The sequence below is a fragment of the Trachurus japonicus genome, chromosome 19 (assembly GCF_045865225.1).
Source record: "Trachurus japonicus isolate A0001 chromosome 19, Traja_1.0".
Lineage (NCBI taxonomy): Eukaryota > Metazoa > Chordata > Actinopteri > Carangiformes > Carangidae > Trachurus > Trachurus japonicus.
The window spans coordinates 450,949-466,971 of NC_140925.1; the positions used below are offsets into that span (position 1 = coordinate 450,949).

At 44.3% G+C, this 16,023-nt stretch overlaps 1 protein-coding gene across 1 annotated transcript; it reads right to left on the reverse strand.

The window, feature by feature from the left end:
* Positions 1-2,590: 2,590 nt before the first annotated feature.
* LOC146967061 (uncharacterized) lies at positions 2,591-11,180 on the reverse strand. The gene is made up of 7 exons (XM_085762148.1): positions 11,005-11,180; positions 10,531-10,659; positions 10,223-10,446; positions 8,462-8,741; positions 6,162-6,491; positions 5,603-5,709; positions 2,591-2,725 (listed from the first exon to the last, which is right to left on the reverse strand). The coding sequence occupies exons 1-7, from the start codon at positions 11,081-11,083 to the stop codon at positions 2,591-2,593; spliced, it is 1,284 nt and encodes a 427-aa protein (XP_085618274.1). The 5' UTR covers positions 11,084-11,180.
* Positions 11,181-16,023: the final 4,843 nt, after the last annotated feature.

A 16,023-nucleotide genomic window follows, 5' to 3' on the forward strand; every position in this document is an offset into this window, starting at 1 on the left:
ACAAATGGCGTCAACCCAGTTACAGTAAATCACAATGAGAACCCCCCAAGAAAAATCAATAATTATCCCAGACCATGCAGTACATCTTACCACATCCTCTGTTCAGTTCCCACGCCACCCACTGTGCCAATAGATGGCGGCGTTGCACCTGTTTAGCCATAATTTAACAAGCACAAATCAACTCTCTTACACATACGACCTGAATCTATTGAAATGGATTTCAGATCCATTGTTGAGACGGAGGTTTTAGGGAAACCTTGTCATAGTTTTTAGGGAAACTATGACAAGATGGTTCTTTACGAGCTGCACCAATGGTATGAAATGGTACAGCTTCACTTCCTGTCTCCTGAGTGAGCGCGGTCGACCGTACCTCTACCTCGCGTTGTGAACGTGTGTGGATGGATAAGAGTTGTCAGTAGAGGTAGGTGAGCTATTTATATTTTCTTATGCTTCATTAAATGATATGTACGCAGCTATCAGTCATATTTAGCATTACGAAAGTTAGCGAGCGCGGGCGTTAGTGAGCGTTAGGCTAGTTGACGTTACCTTCGTGAGAGTGTGTTGTTGAGACAGAGACAGAACCTGAACAAAGTGTCATTTTCTTCTGATTTGTCTGAAAGTTGACCGTTTCGTTCGCCTGACGCACCAGACTACATCATTAACATGTCTAGTGTGTCAACGAGCGGTAGACCTCGGCTCAATCCATGGGGCGGGATGAAGGCTGTCTTTCAAACTGCCTCTGCACGAATAGGGTAGCGCTACGACCAATCAGAGCAAAGAGCAGGATGACGTTAGCCTGACAAGCCAATTAAAATGTGTGTCGTCATGGCGTTAAGCCGCCCAACGACTCTCTAAACAGATAGAGCGCTGTGATTGGTCAACACAAACGGTGTTACAGACTCAAAAAGTTCCTATGGCTCGTTTCTAGACCCACCTACGGAGCAAAGAGATCTGCTGCCGCTAGGGTGCAGATAGATTTAATTCAGGCTACCGTTTGGTGTCAAATGTTCAGAGGAGATGTGGCTTGTGAAAAATGAGTCCAATATTTACTTTGGTGACTATGGAGCTAAAGAATCGACCGTCGAGTCAACAGACTCAAGACCTGCTGCTGCTGCTGGTCTCCTAAAGAGGCGGAGTCATGGAGAAACCCACATGACACAGATACTGGAAACTGACTAATATTGATGATTGTAGATTGATTTATCAGTCTGGACGGTGTTTAACGGTTGTTGTGGTCGTATATTTAAGACAATATGGCTGTTGTGTTTTCACGTCTTAGGTAAAAATTAAATATGATATTGTAAATGTTTTTTCTCCATAAATGAGTGATGTAAAACCTCAATCCCCTCTCCCTGCTCTCTTATACATCACATAAGGATTAATCACCCATTGTTAACATCTAATAAAAGGATATTTATACATTTATACATTGTAATTAGAGCAGAGGAGCCACACAAATAAGCTTTAGAGGAGAGACTACGAGAGGTGAGCGGTCAACTTTCACATTTATGATTGTGTTGAATATCTTTATATATGTATATTTTTAGATAGTGAAGCATGAAGCAACTGGGCAGCTGTTAGTAATGGCTAAATACAACTATTTACATACAGTTAGGAATCAGACGGTTCACACAGATTTCCTCTCTGCTCTGCTTCAGATTCACAAAGTCCCAACAGTCCTGAAGATGATGATCCAAAATCCAGGTGTTTGCTCTTCAGTCATCTTTGGATGAGATTAATTGATGAAGAAAAAATGATTCATAACTTTGCCTTTGAAAGCATCATCACTGTACTTTCAGTCTCTAAACCAATAAATCAGTGTTGTTTCTCCAAGAGATTCTGTGCTGCAAAAACCTGTTGATCACATGAGACTGAGAGGAGAGATGAAACCACAGAGGATTTCCTCCTGCAGGATCTCAGTGAAACTCTAAAGGGAACATCTGAGGGACGATGCTGGATCTCAGTGAAACTCTAAAGGGAACATCTGAGGGACGATGCAGGATCTCAGTGAAACTCTAAAGGGAACATCTGAGGGACGATGCTGGATCTCAGTGAAACTCTAAAGCAGGGGTGGCCAACCAGCGGTGGTACTGCAAAGAGCCACATTATATAGCCCCCCCCCCCCTTTATATAGGTATACACACACAGAGAATGAAATATATACAATTTACCATGTCACAAATGTCTAATATTTGCAATAGCATCTAGACAAGAGAATATGTGAGAAAAGGTTTTTTGTTTTGTTTTGTTTTTTTTGCTCAGATGTAGGTTAGATCTTCACATGTTGAACTCTTTTTATACAAAGTAGCCAAACACCCGTCTGACGAGAGAGGAACAGCAGAGGCTCTGACAACTCGGTCAGCTGCAGGTGAACTGGCTGGAGCGTCTTTTTTCTTTTTAAATTTACTGCAAGTTGGAGAGCTGCATTCTTATTGACCACGAGCTGCGGGTTGGCCACCCCTGCTCTAAAGGGAACATCTGAGGGACGATGCTGGATCTCAGTGAAACTCTAAAGGGAACATCTGAGGGACGATGCTGGATCGTTGACTGAGCTGATGGACAGGTGTGTGGCAGCTGACGAGTCTGGATGTCAGACAAGTTCCTCCTCTGCAGCAGCCTGGACTCCTTCTTCTTCAGCTGGCCCTCCGTCAGCTGTGGAAACACCCAGGTTGAAAGACTGCAGCTCTATGGCCTCCTGTTGGACTGGACTCTGCCCCCTGGTGGCCTGGAGAGATGTGGCAGCACACAGACATGAGACTTCAGTTCAACATACAGGAGCTGAGAGCTTCATGTCAGACAGAGCTCAGGTCAACAAAGGAGAGTCTGGTACCTTAAAGGAGCAGTACGTAAGACTGTGGACAAAACTGTTGCTGCAGTCAAATTCAAAACACTGCAACGCGTTGTTTCCAGATATCCACACACTAACCTCTGCCCTGCTCCAGCTTTGTGGCTATGGCACCCCGAGACTCACTCAGACAGTCTCTACAGGCTCTACAGTAAAGATGATCATGCCTCTCTATAGCTAATTGTTAGACTGCATCAACTCAACACACTGTTACTCTACATGAGTGCACAATAACATAAATCTCAATAGCAAGCAGAACAAATTACAATTAATCGGTCAAGCAAGAACAAGTTGTTTCAAACTGTTGGGCAACAAGGTGCTTGAATCTGTTTAGGGAGGGTGGAGAAGCCAACTTCAAAGTATTTTGCAATGTGTTCCGAGAATGCGCAGTGGCTACAGAAAAGGCAGTTTTGCCTAAGTTTGTTCGGCTGTAAGGCACCTCTAGGAGAAACCAGTCATTGTGTCGGGTGGGATAATGATTAGCGTGCGGGGATAACAAAGAGGAGATGTAGTCTGGAGATTTACAGAGAATATGAGACGTCTTACCGCAGAATTAACAACACGACGAGCAGCTCAGTGTTTTCACAGTCGGAGTTTTCTCCTCCACTTTCTGAGCGTCGTATCATCAGGTCACTCTGACTCCACACTGCTCCTCACAGCAGCAGACATGAAGATGCTGCTGCAGCCTCCTCTGTCTCCTCTACACTGACCTGCTGCTCTACTGGACACTCAACCCTCCGCCTCCAACACTGATGAAAATATTTCACTAGGTCTCCGTCACGAGGCTTCAAACACGATGACGACCCGAGACAGAAGAACTGACCGGGCCGGACTCGTCTCATGAACTGCTCCACACGTTCCCCATCACTTTATTTACCATCAGCTCCACTTCCACTCGTTTCCTCCCTCTTTTCCAACTTTCACTTTGTAATTCTTCCCTTTAGCTTTAGCTGACTGTTTTCTTTTCTGTAACAACATCTCTGTTCCGTCTGTCCGTCCTGGGTGAGGGATCCCTCCTCTGTTGCTCACCCTGAGGTTTCTCCGATTTTTCCCTGTTAAAAGGGTTTTCCATGGAGTTTTTCCTCAGTGGATGTGAAGGTCTAAGGACAGAGGATGTTGTTATGATGCCATGTAAAGCCCTTTGAGACAAACTGTAAAAACGGGCTATACAAATAAAATTCCCTTGCCTTGCCTTGTCTTGCCTGAGATTGTTTAATCTCCCAGCCGTAGCTGCAGCTCAGTGGGAGCCAAGACACAAAATCAAAACACAAACATTTGTGTAGTAGATTTGTGTTTTTAAATGTGAATATTCCTGCTGTACTAATGTTGGCCGCGTTTCCCAGATTTGTTAAGAAGCTCTTAGCGCTAAGATCTTCTTTGGAGCGCTCTTAAGAGCGCTGTAAAAGAAGAACGTGTTTCCCAGAGTCGCTCTTAGCTTAAGAAGATCTTTCACTAAGAAGGAAATGTAAGATCGAGCTGACCCACTCTTTCGAGTCTTCTTAGCGACTTTTTAGCACTTTTTCAAGGCAAATCAATATCACACTAAGCAAGATTTAAACAGTGCACATATGTTTAAAACATATTAAATATGTGCCGAAATAAAAAATAGAGATAAAAAATAAAATAAGAACAATAAATAACCTAAATATGAGGAATAACGTGTGCTCTGCACATCAGGCACACAAATAAAATAAATCATCATGACTATAATATATCATAATTTTTACGCACACATCCACGTGCCATATCTGCATGAACATCAAAAACACAGCCGTTCTTAAATCAACCCCTAGTGTCGCTGTTGCATCGTGTTTTTATGCAGTGGGCAGCTTCTTGGTGTGGTGGGGGCATTGCAAGCAAGGGTCAGTGTCACGGAGTGTGGCAGCCGTGACACTGATCCTCCCGTGCCATTTTATACTGGCACTAAAAAGACTGTCACGCATTAACACTCCACTGCCTAAATATATATGTAGCCTATATACATATGTATAGCATTGATCATTCAGTGATGATGAGAAAAGAAAAACGTGTTGACCACCAAAATAATTTTCTATTGGGTGAATTTGAACCCAGACCACAGCAATGCTTCAACTTGCAGTGGGGATACTCTATGAGGTGAGCTATTTGCTACCTTGTGTTTTCATCCTTTCCAGAGTTGTCTGGCTGTAAACCAGCCAGCCCCTGCGCACATTTTTATTTTTATTTTCACACACATCAATCACATGGTCACGCAGCCGTCTCGGCCGCATCTTTACGCGGCTGTGCCGTGTCACCTACGGCCAGTCCGTCGCTGCCCGTGACCAACGCGGCAACAACAGCGGAGAAGTTTCTAATTAGGCCCGCCGACACCTGTGTTAACCCCATGTTTGACAAGTGGAAATCCCGTTTTCGGTTTATTCATCGCCTGTCGGTGCAGCTGCGCTTGTCACTGTGTGTGATTTATGCGCGTAATAGGTGGCGTGTGATATAATAATCGATTTGCCTGGCATCGATTGATTCAGTTTCAGTACTGTGGTGGTGGACAGCTCCCGTTAAGAGCTTCTTAAGAAGCTTCTTTGGCGTGATCTTAAGAAGGCAGTTAAGAACGCATCTGGGAAACACCCGTATCTTAGCGCTCCTTCTTAGCCGAACCCTTCTTAAGAGCCTTCTTAAGTCCTTAAGAAAGATCGAATCTGGGAAACGCGGCCGTTGTCAGTTAGATCAATATCTCAAATTAACATGATTCCTGACATATTGGGTGGTTTCATGATAACTTACCATACATTTCTTACATCCAGCTCCCTTAAGGCTGAGACAGATGACAGCGATCATCAGCAACAGACCGAGTGGCAGGACGACCAGTCTGATGATACGACCTGTTGGATCTGATGAGACACATTCAGTCATCACGTTAGATCACATGACATGAGTACAACAGCTTCAGTAAACAAACCTCAACATGTTTGAGTCAGTTCTTAGAGAATAAGGTCGTCTGATCGTCTCTGTGCTCTGACGATGTTGGACAGACACAACAGGTGGACAGAGTTAGTCTGAAAGGATGAACTGAAGCTTCTTGTCTCCTTCCAGCCTGTGTCTGGTTGAAATGTCTCAGGTGAGTGTTAATCACCGTCTTTACAGGCAGTTTACCAAACATGATGAAGCTGAATCATCCTGCTGACGTCTGACTCATCATGTAAAACCCAGTTTCTTACCATCATGGTGCTCATGTACCTTCACTGGATCCTCTCCTGTCGTGGACTTTTCACTACAGCAACATGGACGGATGAAGAGACAATGGGCCCCTGAGCACAGACAGGTGAAATGTGCTTCAACTCACCTGAGACGGTGAGGGACAGTCGACGGCTCTCAGAGGAGAAGTTATGAGAGAAAACGTAGAGGTGATAAACACAGCTGTAGTTTCCTTGGTGGGCGGGCTCTGCAGCAGGAAACAGGAAGGAGGCGGAGTGATTGACAGCTGGCTGGGTGTAGTTGTCCGTTGTGTTGGAGGAGGTGAAGGTGAGCTGGAAGGAGCCTCCTGGGTACTGTGGCTGGATGGAGCAGCTGATGGTGAAGTTGGAGCCCATCAACACTCCTGAATAACCCTGCTGCTGGGCCTGGGAGACCCCGTACATGGAGGACACAGAGATGATTGGCTGGACCAGCAGGTCTGTAAACAGAGAGATGATTGGCTGAATGTTAACAGTCAGTTTCTAAAAGGACTCTGATCTAGATGTTCACTGGAGAGATAACAAGACAAGTTTGTTCTGAATTATTCTGTATTATATCTATAAAGCATCAGTAAATGACAGTTCCTTTCTGTGGGGAATCATGAGGCATCCAACTGTTTGAACTTCCAGTGTAGTTCTCTTTCATGACCTTTGGGAAGTTTTCTCGTCATTGCATGCCTGAACGTTGGCAACCTCAAAATGTTTTGACTGGTTTTTTTTTTACAGATTATGATAATAGACACTCTCCTCCGATATGTCAAACTGATTTAACCTACAATCAGAACATGATGGTTCTCATATAATGTGTGATCTTGGTTTTGCGTCACGATGTTGCTATGGCGATGTCCACATACTCAATAGCACCCGACACAAAAACGCCCATAAAACTACACAAAAACCTTGTAATCTTTCTCCTTACTGCTCGTCCGCTGCAATCTAAGTGTCCTGAAGAGTTTACTCAAAACGACATCATTTAGGACATTTTTACAGGCTAAACAGTCCTGTATTGAATTTGCCTGGGGCGCGCTCTCACGTTCACGCACATGAACATCTGAGAGCGCCCCAGGGCCCGCTCTGTTTAGCAACACTTGGGAAATATTTACAAAAAAGTGAAATTTTTATAGGGGGGCTAATAATTCCGTCCTCAGATGTATATCTATACAAATACTTATTTACCCGTAGAAATCATTTGGGAGACATGTCACACTGTAGAGGACCAGTAAAATACGTGGATTGCCATCTAACACAAAAGTGCATTTTTCTCTGAAACTAGAGCAGGAGCCCCATTTTTGGAGAAACTTGGCTCTCTTCTTCTCCTTCGTGCTCACGAACGAAACAGCGAAGAAACTTGTTTCTTCGAGGCACACGTTGGAAATTCACTCTTCAACCACGTGAAAACCGTTTGTTTCTAGGCCTTGTCCAGAGTTTGCTTTGACGTTGAAAAAAAGGTAAACAAATAGCTAAAAACATGCGGTCTCAGTGAGATGTGATGAGCAATTAACTGAGGTTGTGAAAGAGTTAAAGGAGCTGTGAGTGAGGACTGTGGCAGCTGCTGGGTTTGTCAGTGAACCACAGCAGGTTGGTTGAAGCTGCAGCCAACGTATCTGGCTGTTGTGGTAAATAATCCTCAGAATGGGTTTCTCCTGCTCCGATGTCCCATTCATCCTTTGGAGTGAGCAGCGTGTCAGACGCACAGCCAGAAAAGATCCAAAGAGCATCGTGGTTCACTGATGATTATGATTAATTGTCTGAGATGAAAAGCAACAACATGAAAGTAATATGATGTTTCTGGTGGTGAGTTCATGTGTCTGTTCAATCCAGTGATGCTGCAGTCAGTGACAGTATCATACATACAACGCTAAAGAGAAACCAAAACGTCTTGGACCATTGACAGCGGAGGAAATCTCTGATGCGGAGCTGTATTGGATTCAGGTAACGCAGAGGAAAAGTTTCAAAGAGGAGATTTCCAGGAATACATTGAGAAGACCGGTACAGCTGCTTTATCCCCTTGAACTCTCTTAGTGATGAGCTGACTGGAGTCACTCTCATCGGCCGGGAGTGTGCTGCAGCTTTACTGGTGTGCAAACCAAGCGCACCTTTACTACGTCCCAGCAGTTGTCAATGGGCTGATTGCCTGCTGGGGGCGTGGCTTAGTTTACAAATGTTTGTCATTCATGTTTGTCTTGGTGTGTGAAAAGCAAGTAAAAAAACCCAAAAGCAATGGAACTATCTGTCTGTCGTTATTCATGGAGAAGTTGAATTTGTTATGCAACACTGCATCACCTGCCGTCCACCATCAAACTTAAAGGATGGACACATTTATGATAATGTTGTTCTACATCTTCAGTTCAGTGGAGACGACTGACTGTCACTGTAGATGAACGGAAATATTACTCACTGATGGACTCACCTGAACAGATGAGCGCCACGGTGAAGGAAGAGGAACCTGAATATGAACACTCCCTCAGGATAAATCCAGACTGAACACAGACAGGGCCGATCCACCACACAGACCTCTCTGAGGACTCATTTCTTGTTGTTGTTGAAACAGCAGAGCCACAGTCCAGCTCTCTACAGGCTACAGATGCTGCCTTCAGGTTCCAGTTCCTGCCATCCACTGGTCTCCACTCTCCTAGTTCCAGCTGCAGTTCACCTGCACAGCGACTGGCTCCTCCCACCAACCTGACAGGCTCTGAACACAGAGAAGAGAGTGAAGAGTAAAAGAAGTGAGTTTGATTCAAACAGAAATGAAGCAAATCCAAACTGTAGCTCCACTTGTACCTGAGCAGGTGAGTCCAACAGCTTTGCCAGGTGAGCAGCTGGTTCTAGTTGAGCCTGAGCTTCTACAGTCCAGGAGAGCTGACTCGTTGCCTCCACACTGGAACTCTTTGGTCCACATTGGAGCCTCCACTGCTCCATAGAGCGCCCCCTGGAGGACTGAAGGAGCCCCACAGCGAAGCTCCCTACAGACCACCTCTGCATCCTGCTGGTCAAAGTCATCTTCACACACTGAGGACCACCACTGGTCAGACTGGTTGGACTTAACCTCCAGTCTGCCTGAACACACACTGGTCCCATTCACCAGCCTGACAGAGTCTGCAGAGAGAGACACAACATTTCAATTTTGATCCTGACCTTTATTTACTGTCATATCAACTTTAAAGTCTGTCCCCAACACAACCATTAAAGAAACTCAAAGTCCAGCTCTTGAGTCAAAGGGTGAATTCCAGTTCCCCCCTTAGCCCTAGCCCTTCGTTGTGCACGTTCATGTGAAGTGGTAGGGCTATCTTGAACATGGTGTTTTTAGATGTCCATATTAAGCAAAGTAGCACCACGTCAGTGCGATTTCAATAGGTCCTCACGGGACACTGTCCCGTTTGGGCCCTAATAAACATAGCAATTACAATAGGGCTTTCGCCAATGCATGTCGTCGCTCAGGCCCTAAAAAAAACAGCACGATTTCAATAGGTCCTCACGGAACCTTGTCCCGCTCAGGCCCTAATAAACATAGCAATTACAATAGGGCTTTCGCTGGGCGACTTGCAGTCGCCGCTCAGGCCCTAAAAATAAACATTACAATTTCTATAGGGTCCTCACGGGACACTGTCCCGCTCGGGCCCTAATAAACAGAGCAATTTCAATAGGGCCTTCGCCGACGCTTGTCGTCGCTCGGGCCCTAATAAACAGAGCAATTTCAATAGGGCCTTCGCCGGCGCTTGTCGTCGCTCGGGCCCTAATAAACAGAGCAATTACAATAGGGCCTTCACTGGGAGACTTGCAGTCGCCGCTCGGGCCCTGATAAATGAGACAAATATTCTTGGAAAGATTTTGAGTTTTTGCAGTGAAAAGCAAAGTGTTTTCACACTACATTTATGAGCCTCCGCACACACTGTGAAATTCTTTGACCAACAGACTCATGTTTTCATTCATCAAGAATTAAAGTCAGAGGTCCGAAGACATGGAGAAACTCCTTGTTGTCAATTTAAGATAAAATAATAATATTATTATTATTATTATTATCTTGGTATATTTGCATCATAAAGAGTCAAATCAGTTCCTGTTTGGGCTATAACCTGCATGTACAAACTGTTACTGCAGGAAAACCTTGACTACTATGTCTGATGTTCAGTTTGAATGGCCCACATTCAAACATGGACGTCATAAAACTCACTGAGCCGCCAACTGAAGCCATTTCAGTTCCAGATTTCCAGCTTTGAGATGAGATGTGGTGGAAGAGGATTGATTTCCTACCTGGTAAGGTCTGCTGAGGCTCGCATATCATCTCTCCGATCCCGTTACCATAGCAATAGCAGCGGTAGTGGATGTTGTGGATGGCCTTCTCCCACGTATCTCCGATTTGGTAGAAAGCTCTGGTCTGTGGCTCCTGACACTGATCTATTGTAGAACAAAAACACAGAGTCAAGTCAAGTCAGCAGAGGACAAATGAGATAAGTGTGATTTTAATTCCCCCGAACGCACCGAGGGCATCGCACTTCCAGCGTCCACGTCTCTGTCCGTAGCAGATGCAGTTCATCATGTAGCCCTCGTTGTGGCGTTTGGAGAATTCCTGGTTCACTTCGTAGGTCAAACCGTCGACAATACACTGATCTGCACACGAGACAAACAGATAAAACACACACACAGCTCATTAATTCTCCCCTGGTCCGGCCTCTTGTCTTTAGAGACGTTTTTTTTTTTTTTTTTAAGTATATTTTTTGGCTTTTTGCCTTTATTTGATAGGGATGACAGTAGAGATAGACAGGAAATGGGGAGGCAGAGAGAGGGGGAATGACACGCAGGAAAGGTCTGCCCGACGCGGGATTCGAACCGGGGACGCCTGCGGCGAGGACTGTAGCCTCTACATGGGGCGGCCGCTCTACCCACTGCGCCACGCACCGCCCCTAGAGACCTTTTTTAACAATCATCTTTTTTTTCTTGTCTCTCAACACTGACCTTGCAGCTGTGAGTGAGAGATGCAGCTCCACTCCCCGCGGCCGTTCCCCAGGCAGGTGCACTCCATCATGTGACCCATGGACTCATGACGTTTGTCCCACTTGTCTCCTACGCGGTGCCTCACTCCGTCAGCGGTGGTGCACACCTCCTCCTGAGCTACGTCGAGAGGACACACAAAAACATAAAAAACAGTGAAGACTTTGCTCGAGGGAAACTCTCCGTGGTCCGGTTCAGCTCTGAACTGTAACGTTACGTAATAACTTTACTCTCCCATGACCGTAAACGCCCCATCTCCTCTAAAAGCCAGTTATTCAGTCTGTAAGTGACTCGTGCAGCCGGCAGTAATTATCATCTGTGAGAACAAGATTAAGACCAAAGCATTTAGTGAAACAAAGATGAAGACTTCACTGAGTGTAAATGTGCTGAAAGAAACTCACATAATAAGGAACATATTGTGATTTGTTTCATATTATTTAAACTAGGCATATTCAAACGGTGATGCAATAAATAAGTTATTGCTAATACTGGGTGCTATTTAGTTTTTTTATGCAGTTTGTTGAATTGTTCCTGGTTTCATATAAAGTTCATTTTTATTTCAAAAGTGGAGTTCAATGTTGCTTCTATACCTCAGTTTCTGTTCACTTTTTGATGAACCTGCACTGCAAAAACAAAATGTTACCAAGAAAATTTGTCTTATTTTTAGTCAAAATGTCATTTCTAGTCAAAACAAATCTCATTCTACTTAAAATAAGACTCATCACATTAAAAAAGTAGCTTGTTTTTAGAAATGTTTTACTTCGTTCACACATATTTTCACTTGAAATAAGAAGAAGAATCTGATAGTGGAGCAAGTTTTTCTTTCTTATTACAAGCACAAAAAACCTGCTTTCACTGGCAGATTTTTTTCTACGTATTTCAAGTGAAAATTTGTTTGAAACAAATGAAAATTATCTAAAAACAAGTTCCATTTTAGGTGAGGAGTCTTATTTTAAGTGGAAAGAGATTAGTTTTGACTAGAAAGGAGATTTTTTTTTTTACAACGAACGAAATAATAAATGTAATTTACGATTATGTATTTTCCCCATTTCCCACGGTCTGTTGGTCGCACCTTCTCGGCCCCTTGGGTGGTCGCACTGGGAGCGTACTTCTCTTCCTCTCTCCGCGCCCGTCAGACATCGACTGCAGTCGCCCATACTCGTATTCACTCGGTTTTCCACACACACGTCATTTTAAACGTGTGTGTGTGTGTGTCTTGTGTGCAGACGCAACTGACAAATATTTAGGCTATAGACGGACAAGCAACAACTTAATTAAAGCAGAAGTAAGTGATATATTTGTGTTAATATAAGTCTTAAATAGTTGTATCTTCTGACAGCAATCACTTACATAGAGTGTTTGGACCAAAACACGGGTCTGTCAGTCACTCTGCTCTGCTCTGAGCCCAGGAGAAAACTTTCCTTGTATCCTACAACCTTTATCCAATGAGGAGAGAGAACGGCATAAAGGGGCAGTCCTCTCTGTGCGTGCAGCCAAGGGATGCGCCTGAATGTGGTGACGTAGGGACGAGGACTGTTATGGTGCGTTCAAGGCAACTCGTAACTCGTGTTTTTCCGACCTGTGAAGTTGTACCAGTTCGGTCTGGTACGAGTTCACGGGTCAGAAGTTACGAGTGGCCGTTATAGTGACTTTCACAGGTAAAACAGGTCGGAGAAACACGAGTGGGTTGCCTGGAACGCTACAAAGTTGTATTTCAAAAGCCTGCCTGGAACGCAGCATTAGCCAAAACCACCGGATCGCTTACTTCTGCTTTAATCATCATTTTATTTATTTTATTTTGAAAATTGACCGGATTCTCTCGCCTTTTCTGTGCCCGACTTCCTGTCTGGTACGATCTGGTCTATCCAGCTTGACAGACGGCGCTCTCGGCGCTCGCGTGAAAAATAGAAATGAACCGATCTGAAGCGCTGCAGGCGCGCGCACTGCGCTCCAGAGCACGAGATGTGCGCCTATCTGAAACTGAATTTGAATTTTTATTTTTGCACAAAGTTAAAAGAATACAACAGAAAAAAAAAACAGAAAAATGAAAAATGTCTTGTTTTTCGTTTGCCAGATTGAATGGAATAATTAAATGGACGGATGATACACGAATCCGTGGACCACAGACCCTCCACCAGCACCTTCATGTGTCCTCATCCTCTCTGTTTACCTGTGGAGTTGTGGCTTCCTTCAGCCCAGAGTCCTGAGGAGAAAACCAGAAAGGAAACATCAGTGAGATCTGTGAAGACAGCGACGTCACTAAGAAGCAGAAACAGTTGCACCATCACTTAGGTCAGGAACAATGAAATGAATCCCCAACACATCCATCACAGCAGCTTCAGCTCCCACAATCCTCCACACTGAGCTCCATATATCTGCTCTTTATCTCCCATGATGCTCAGGGTGATGGGTGTTTCTGTCTGTTTCTGTTAAGTTGTTTTTATCAGTCCGTCTATCCTCTGACTTCTCCAGCTGGTTTGGATGAAAACCAGCTTGTAGCCCATTGTAGACGTTACTGCAGTAGTGACGAGGCATCGCTGTGTCACTAAAGGAGAATCTGGTCGTCTCAACCCAAATATGAAGTAAAACTGGATCAAATCAAACGTAAATGAGCCACTTTCCTCAGTTTACTCTCATGTCCAGTTTACTCTCCACATTGTTTCCTCATTGTATTTGTCTGTTAAAGGGTATTGTGTTATTTTTATGTACTTGTCTACTGCAACACTAATTGCTCCCCGGAGGGACATAATGATATATGATATGATATATATAATATAATGTACATATGTTTGAAATTGATTCAAACAGGAGCTTGAAGATTTTGCATGCATGTAAATATGTTTTGTTTGTAGAACATGATAGTCTTAATAACATGAAGATAGCAGGGGAGACAAACGTACGGCCCGCAGGACTAATCCTCATCATATGTTAAAGGGATAGTTCAACATTTTGGCAAATTGGCCCATTGCCATAATCCCGACGACGAGTGTGTGTGTGTGTGTGTGTGTGTGTGTGTGTGTGTGTGTCTGTGGTGTGACCAAGATCACTTCCTGGTCGCTCCGAACTGCGTGAGCACCGCGAGAAAAAGCGGAGCGCCTGTGCACCAATCAAACTTTTTTTTCTCAGATATTTTGTAGAAAAACACGCCCACAAATGACGTGAGGATTGAAGCTGAACGTGTTCGCCATCTAGTGGTACCAAGCAGTAACAATATAGGGCAGTAGATTTAAAGATATGGGCTGTTTGATCCAAGCATGCTGCCTGTCGCAATAATGCGACTTTGGCGCCTAGAGGGTTAATTGTCGGTGCAAGCTATTTTTAGAACGGCGGAGCAGAGCCGCGAGACAAATGCAGAGACTACTTCCCCGACGGGAATGCGTGTCAGCGGTTTTGCATGAATTTCCCTCTAAAACGACTCCGTCTCGTAACGTTCCGTTATTATCTCATAGCGTGGTGAATGTGCAGCTCACAACTTGAGGCTCACTTCCACCTCAATTTCAGCATATTTCATCTCTGTCATGGGCAGGTCAGGCTAATAAACGCTAAACGTGTTGAACTACGGCGTCCAGCTCTCAGCGGGGAGGGGGGGGGGGGGGCCTTGGGTACGTACACACACACACAAATGTCAGCACACGTTTACAGATTGTTTGAAACATTTACAAATATGATTACGCACACAGACATTGAGATACACATTTGCATTTAACAAAGTAACAATAACACATCCATCCATGTCCGTCAGTCCTACCTGAGCTCCACAGCAGCAGCAGCAGCAGCAGCAGCAGGTGATCCATGTCCATGTAGACGTCTGTCTTCGTCTCTGTCTCCTCTCTGACTGCTGGACTCGTCCTCTGCTCCTCTGTTAACCTCAGCTTTTATCTCTTCATTAGCCACGTGTGGTCTGTACATCCTATTTAATATGACATGACTTGTTATTTCCTGAGTGACAGTTTCACAGAAACATATCTGCTGCTTTATCATGACACCATCTCAACTCAATCTATATATAGTTCACCTGCTGCATACAGAGTCACAGATCTGACCCTTTTATGAGGATGTTTAACTTAAATAAATCCAAATGTAATTGGACTTAAGTCTGTTTTTATACACAAGTGCTGAGGCCTCATTTATAAACACTGCATGCGCACAAAAGAAGGCGTACGCCACTTGTAGACAACATTTGGGATAGAAAACAAACGTGTCGGAAGAATGTGCACACCTCCACTGCAGCTCTGACCCTGCCGTACGCCCCAAATCTGGAGAAACGGGAAACTGCGACCCCAACAGCAGAAAGATTGAAATATGAAAATTGAAAATATGTGAAATTGATACAATTGTGTGAAATAATCAAATATTACCTTTCACATAGCCTATCCTATATGAAGGATATGTTTGCAAACACACAAAAAAGATTCACAATAAAAAACAAAGATGTCTTTTATTGAACCACTAATTATGTTAAGTCATTATAAAAAAAAACTTAGGCTACATGTTGTTATTACATAATCAATAATGCTTTTTCATGGCTCTTTTCCCCTTTTAGCATCAATGAATATTCATCAAGGATGTTCCCCTGACCTTATATGGGCACCATATGGGTGGGGTAAAGCGCTTCCTAAACATGCACCAACTTTGCACACATTTCCTGTGTTTCCTACATACATGCTCTCCTCTCCACCACCCCCCCCCCCCCCCTCAGAGGCTGAGCTGCTGCCTGTTGCTGGACGACTGATGAGGCCGACCTGATAACAGACAGCTGCTGCTGAAAGGACTTATCACGGAAATGTTTTTAAGTTATTATCAGATGCACTTGATGTCGCAACTTTGCAGCTCCTGGAACCAACACTGATCAACACGGTTGGACCAATGAGACCAACATGAGAGCAGCACAGTCACACACACTTTGGGCTACATGCTAACATGCTAACATGAGCCATGTGTAACTGTGTGCAGGGTTTTATAATCCAGGTTCACTGTAGCCCG

Bases quoted from the DNA above. Each gene is read 5' to 3' on its own strand.
- LOC146967061 (XM_085762148.1), bottom strand. From the start codon at position 11,083: ATGGGTCACATGATGGAGTGCACCTGCCTGGGGAACGGCCGCGGGGAG. The intron at 5,710-6,161 runs GTGAGTTGAAGC...GTGTCTCATCAG, and splicing joins ACTGTCCCTCACCGTCTCAG to ATCCAACAGGTCGTATCATC. The intron at 2,726-5,602 runs GTAAGTTATCAT...ACATCTCTCCAG, and splicing joins CTGGATGTAAGAAATGTATG to GCCACCAGGGGGCAGAGTCC.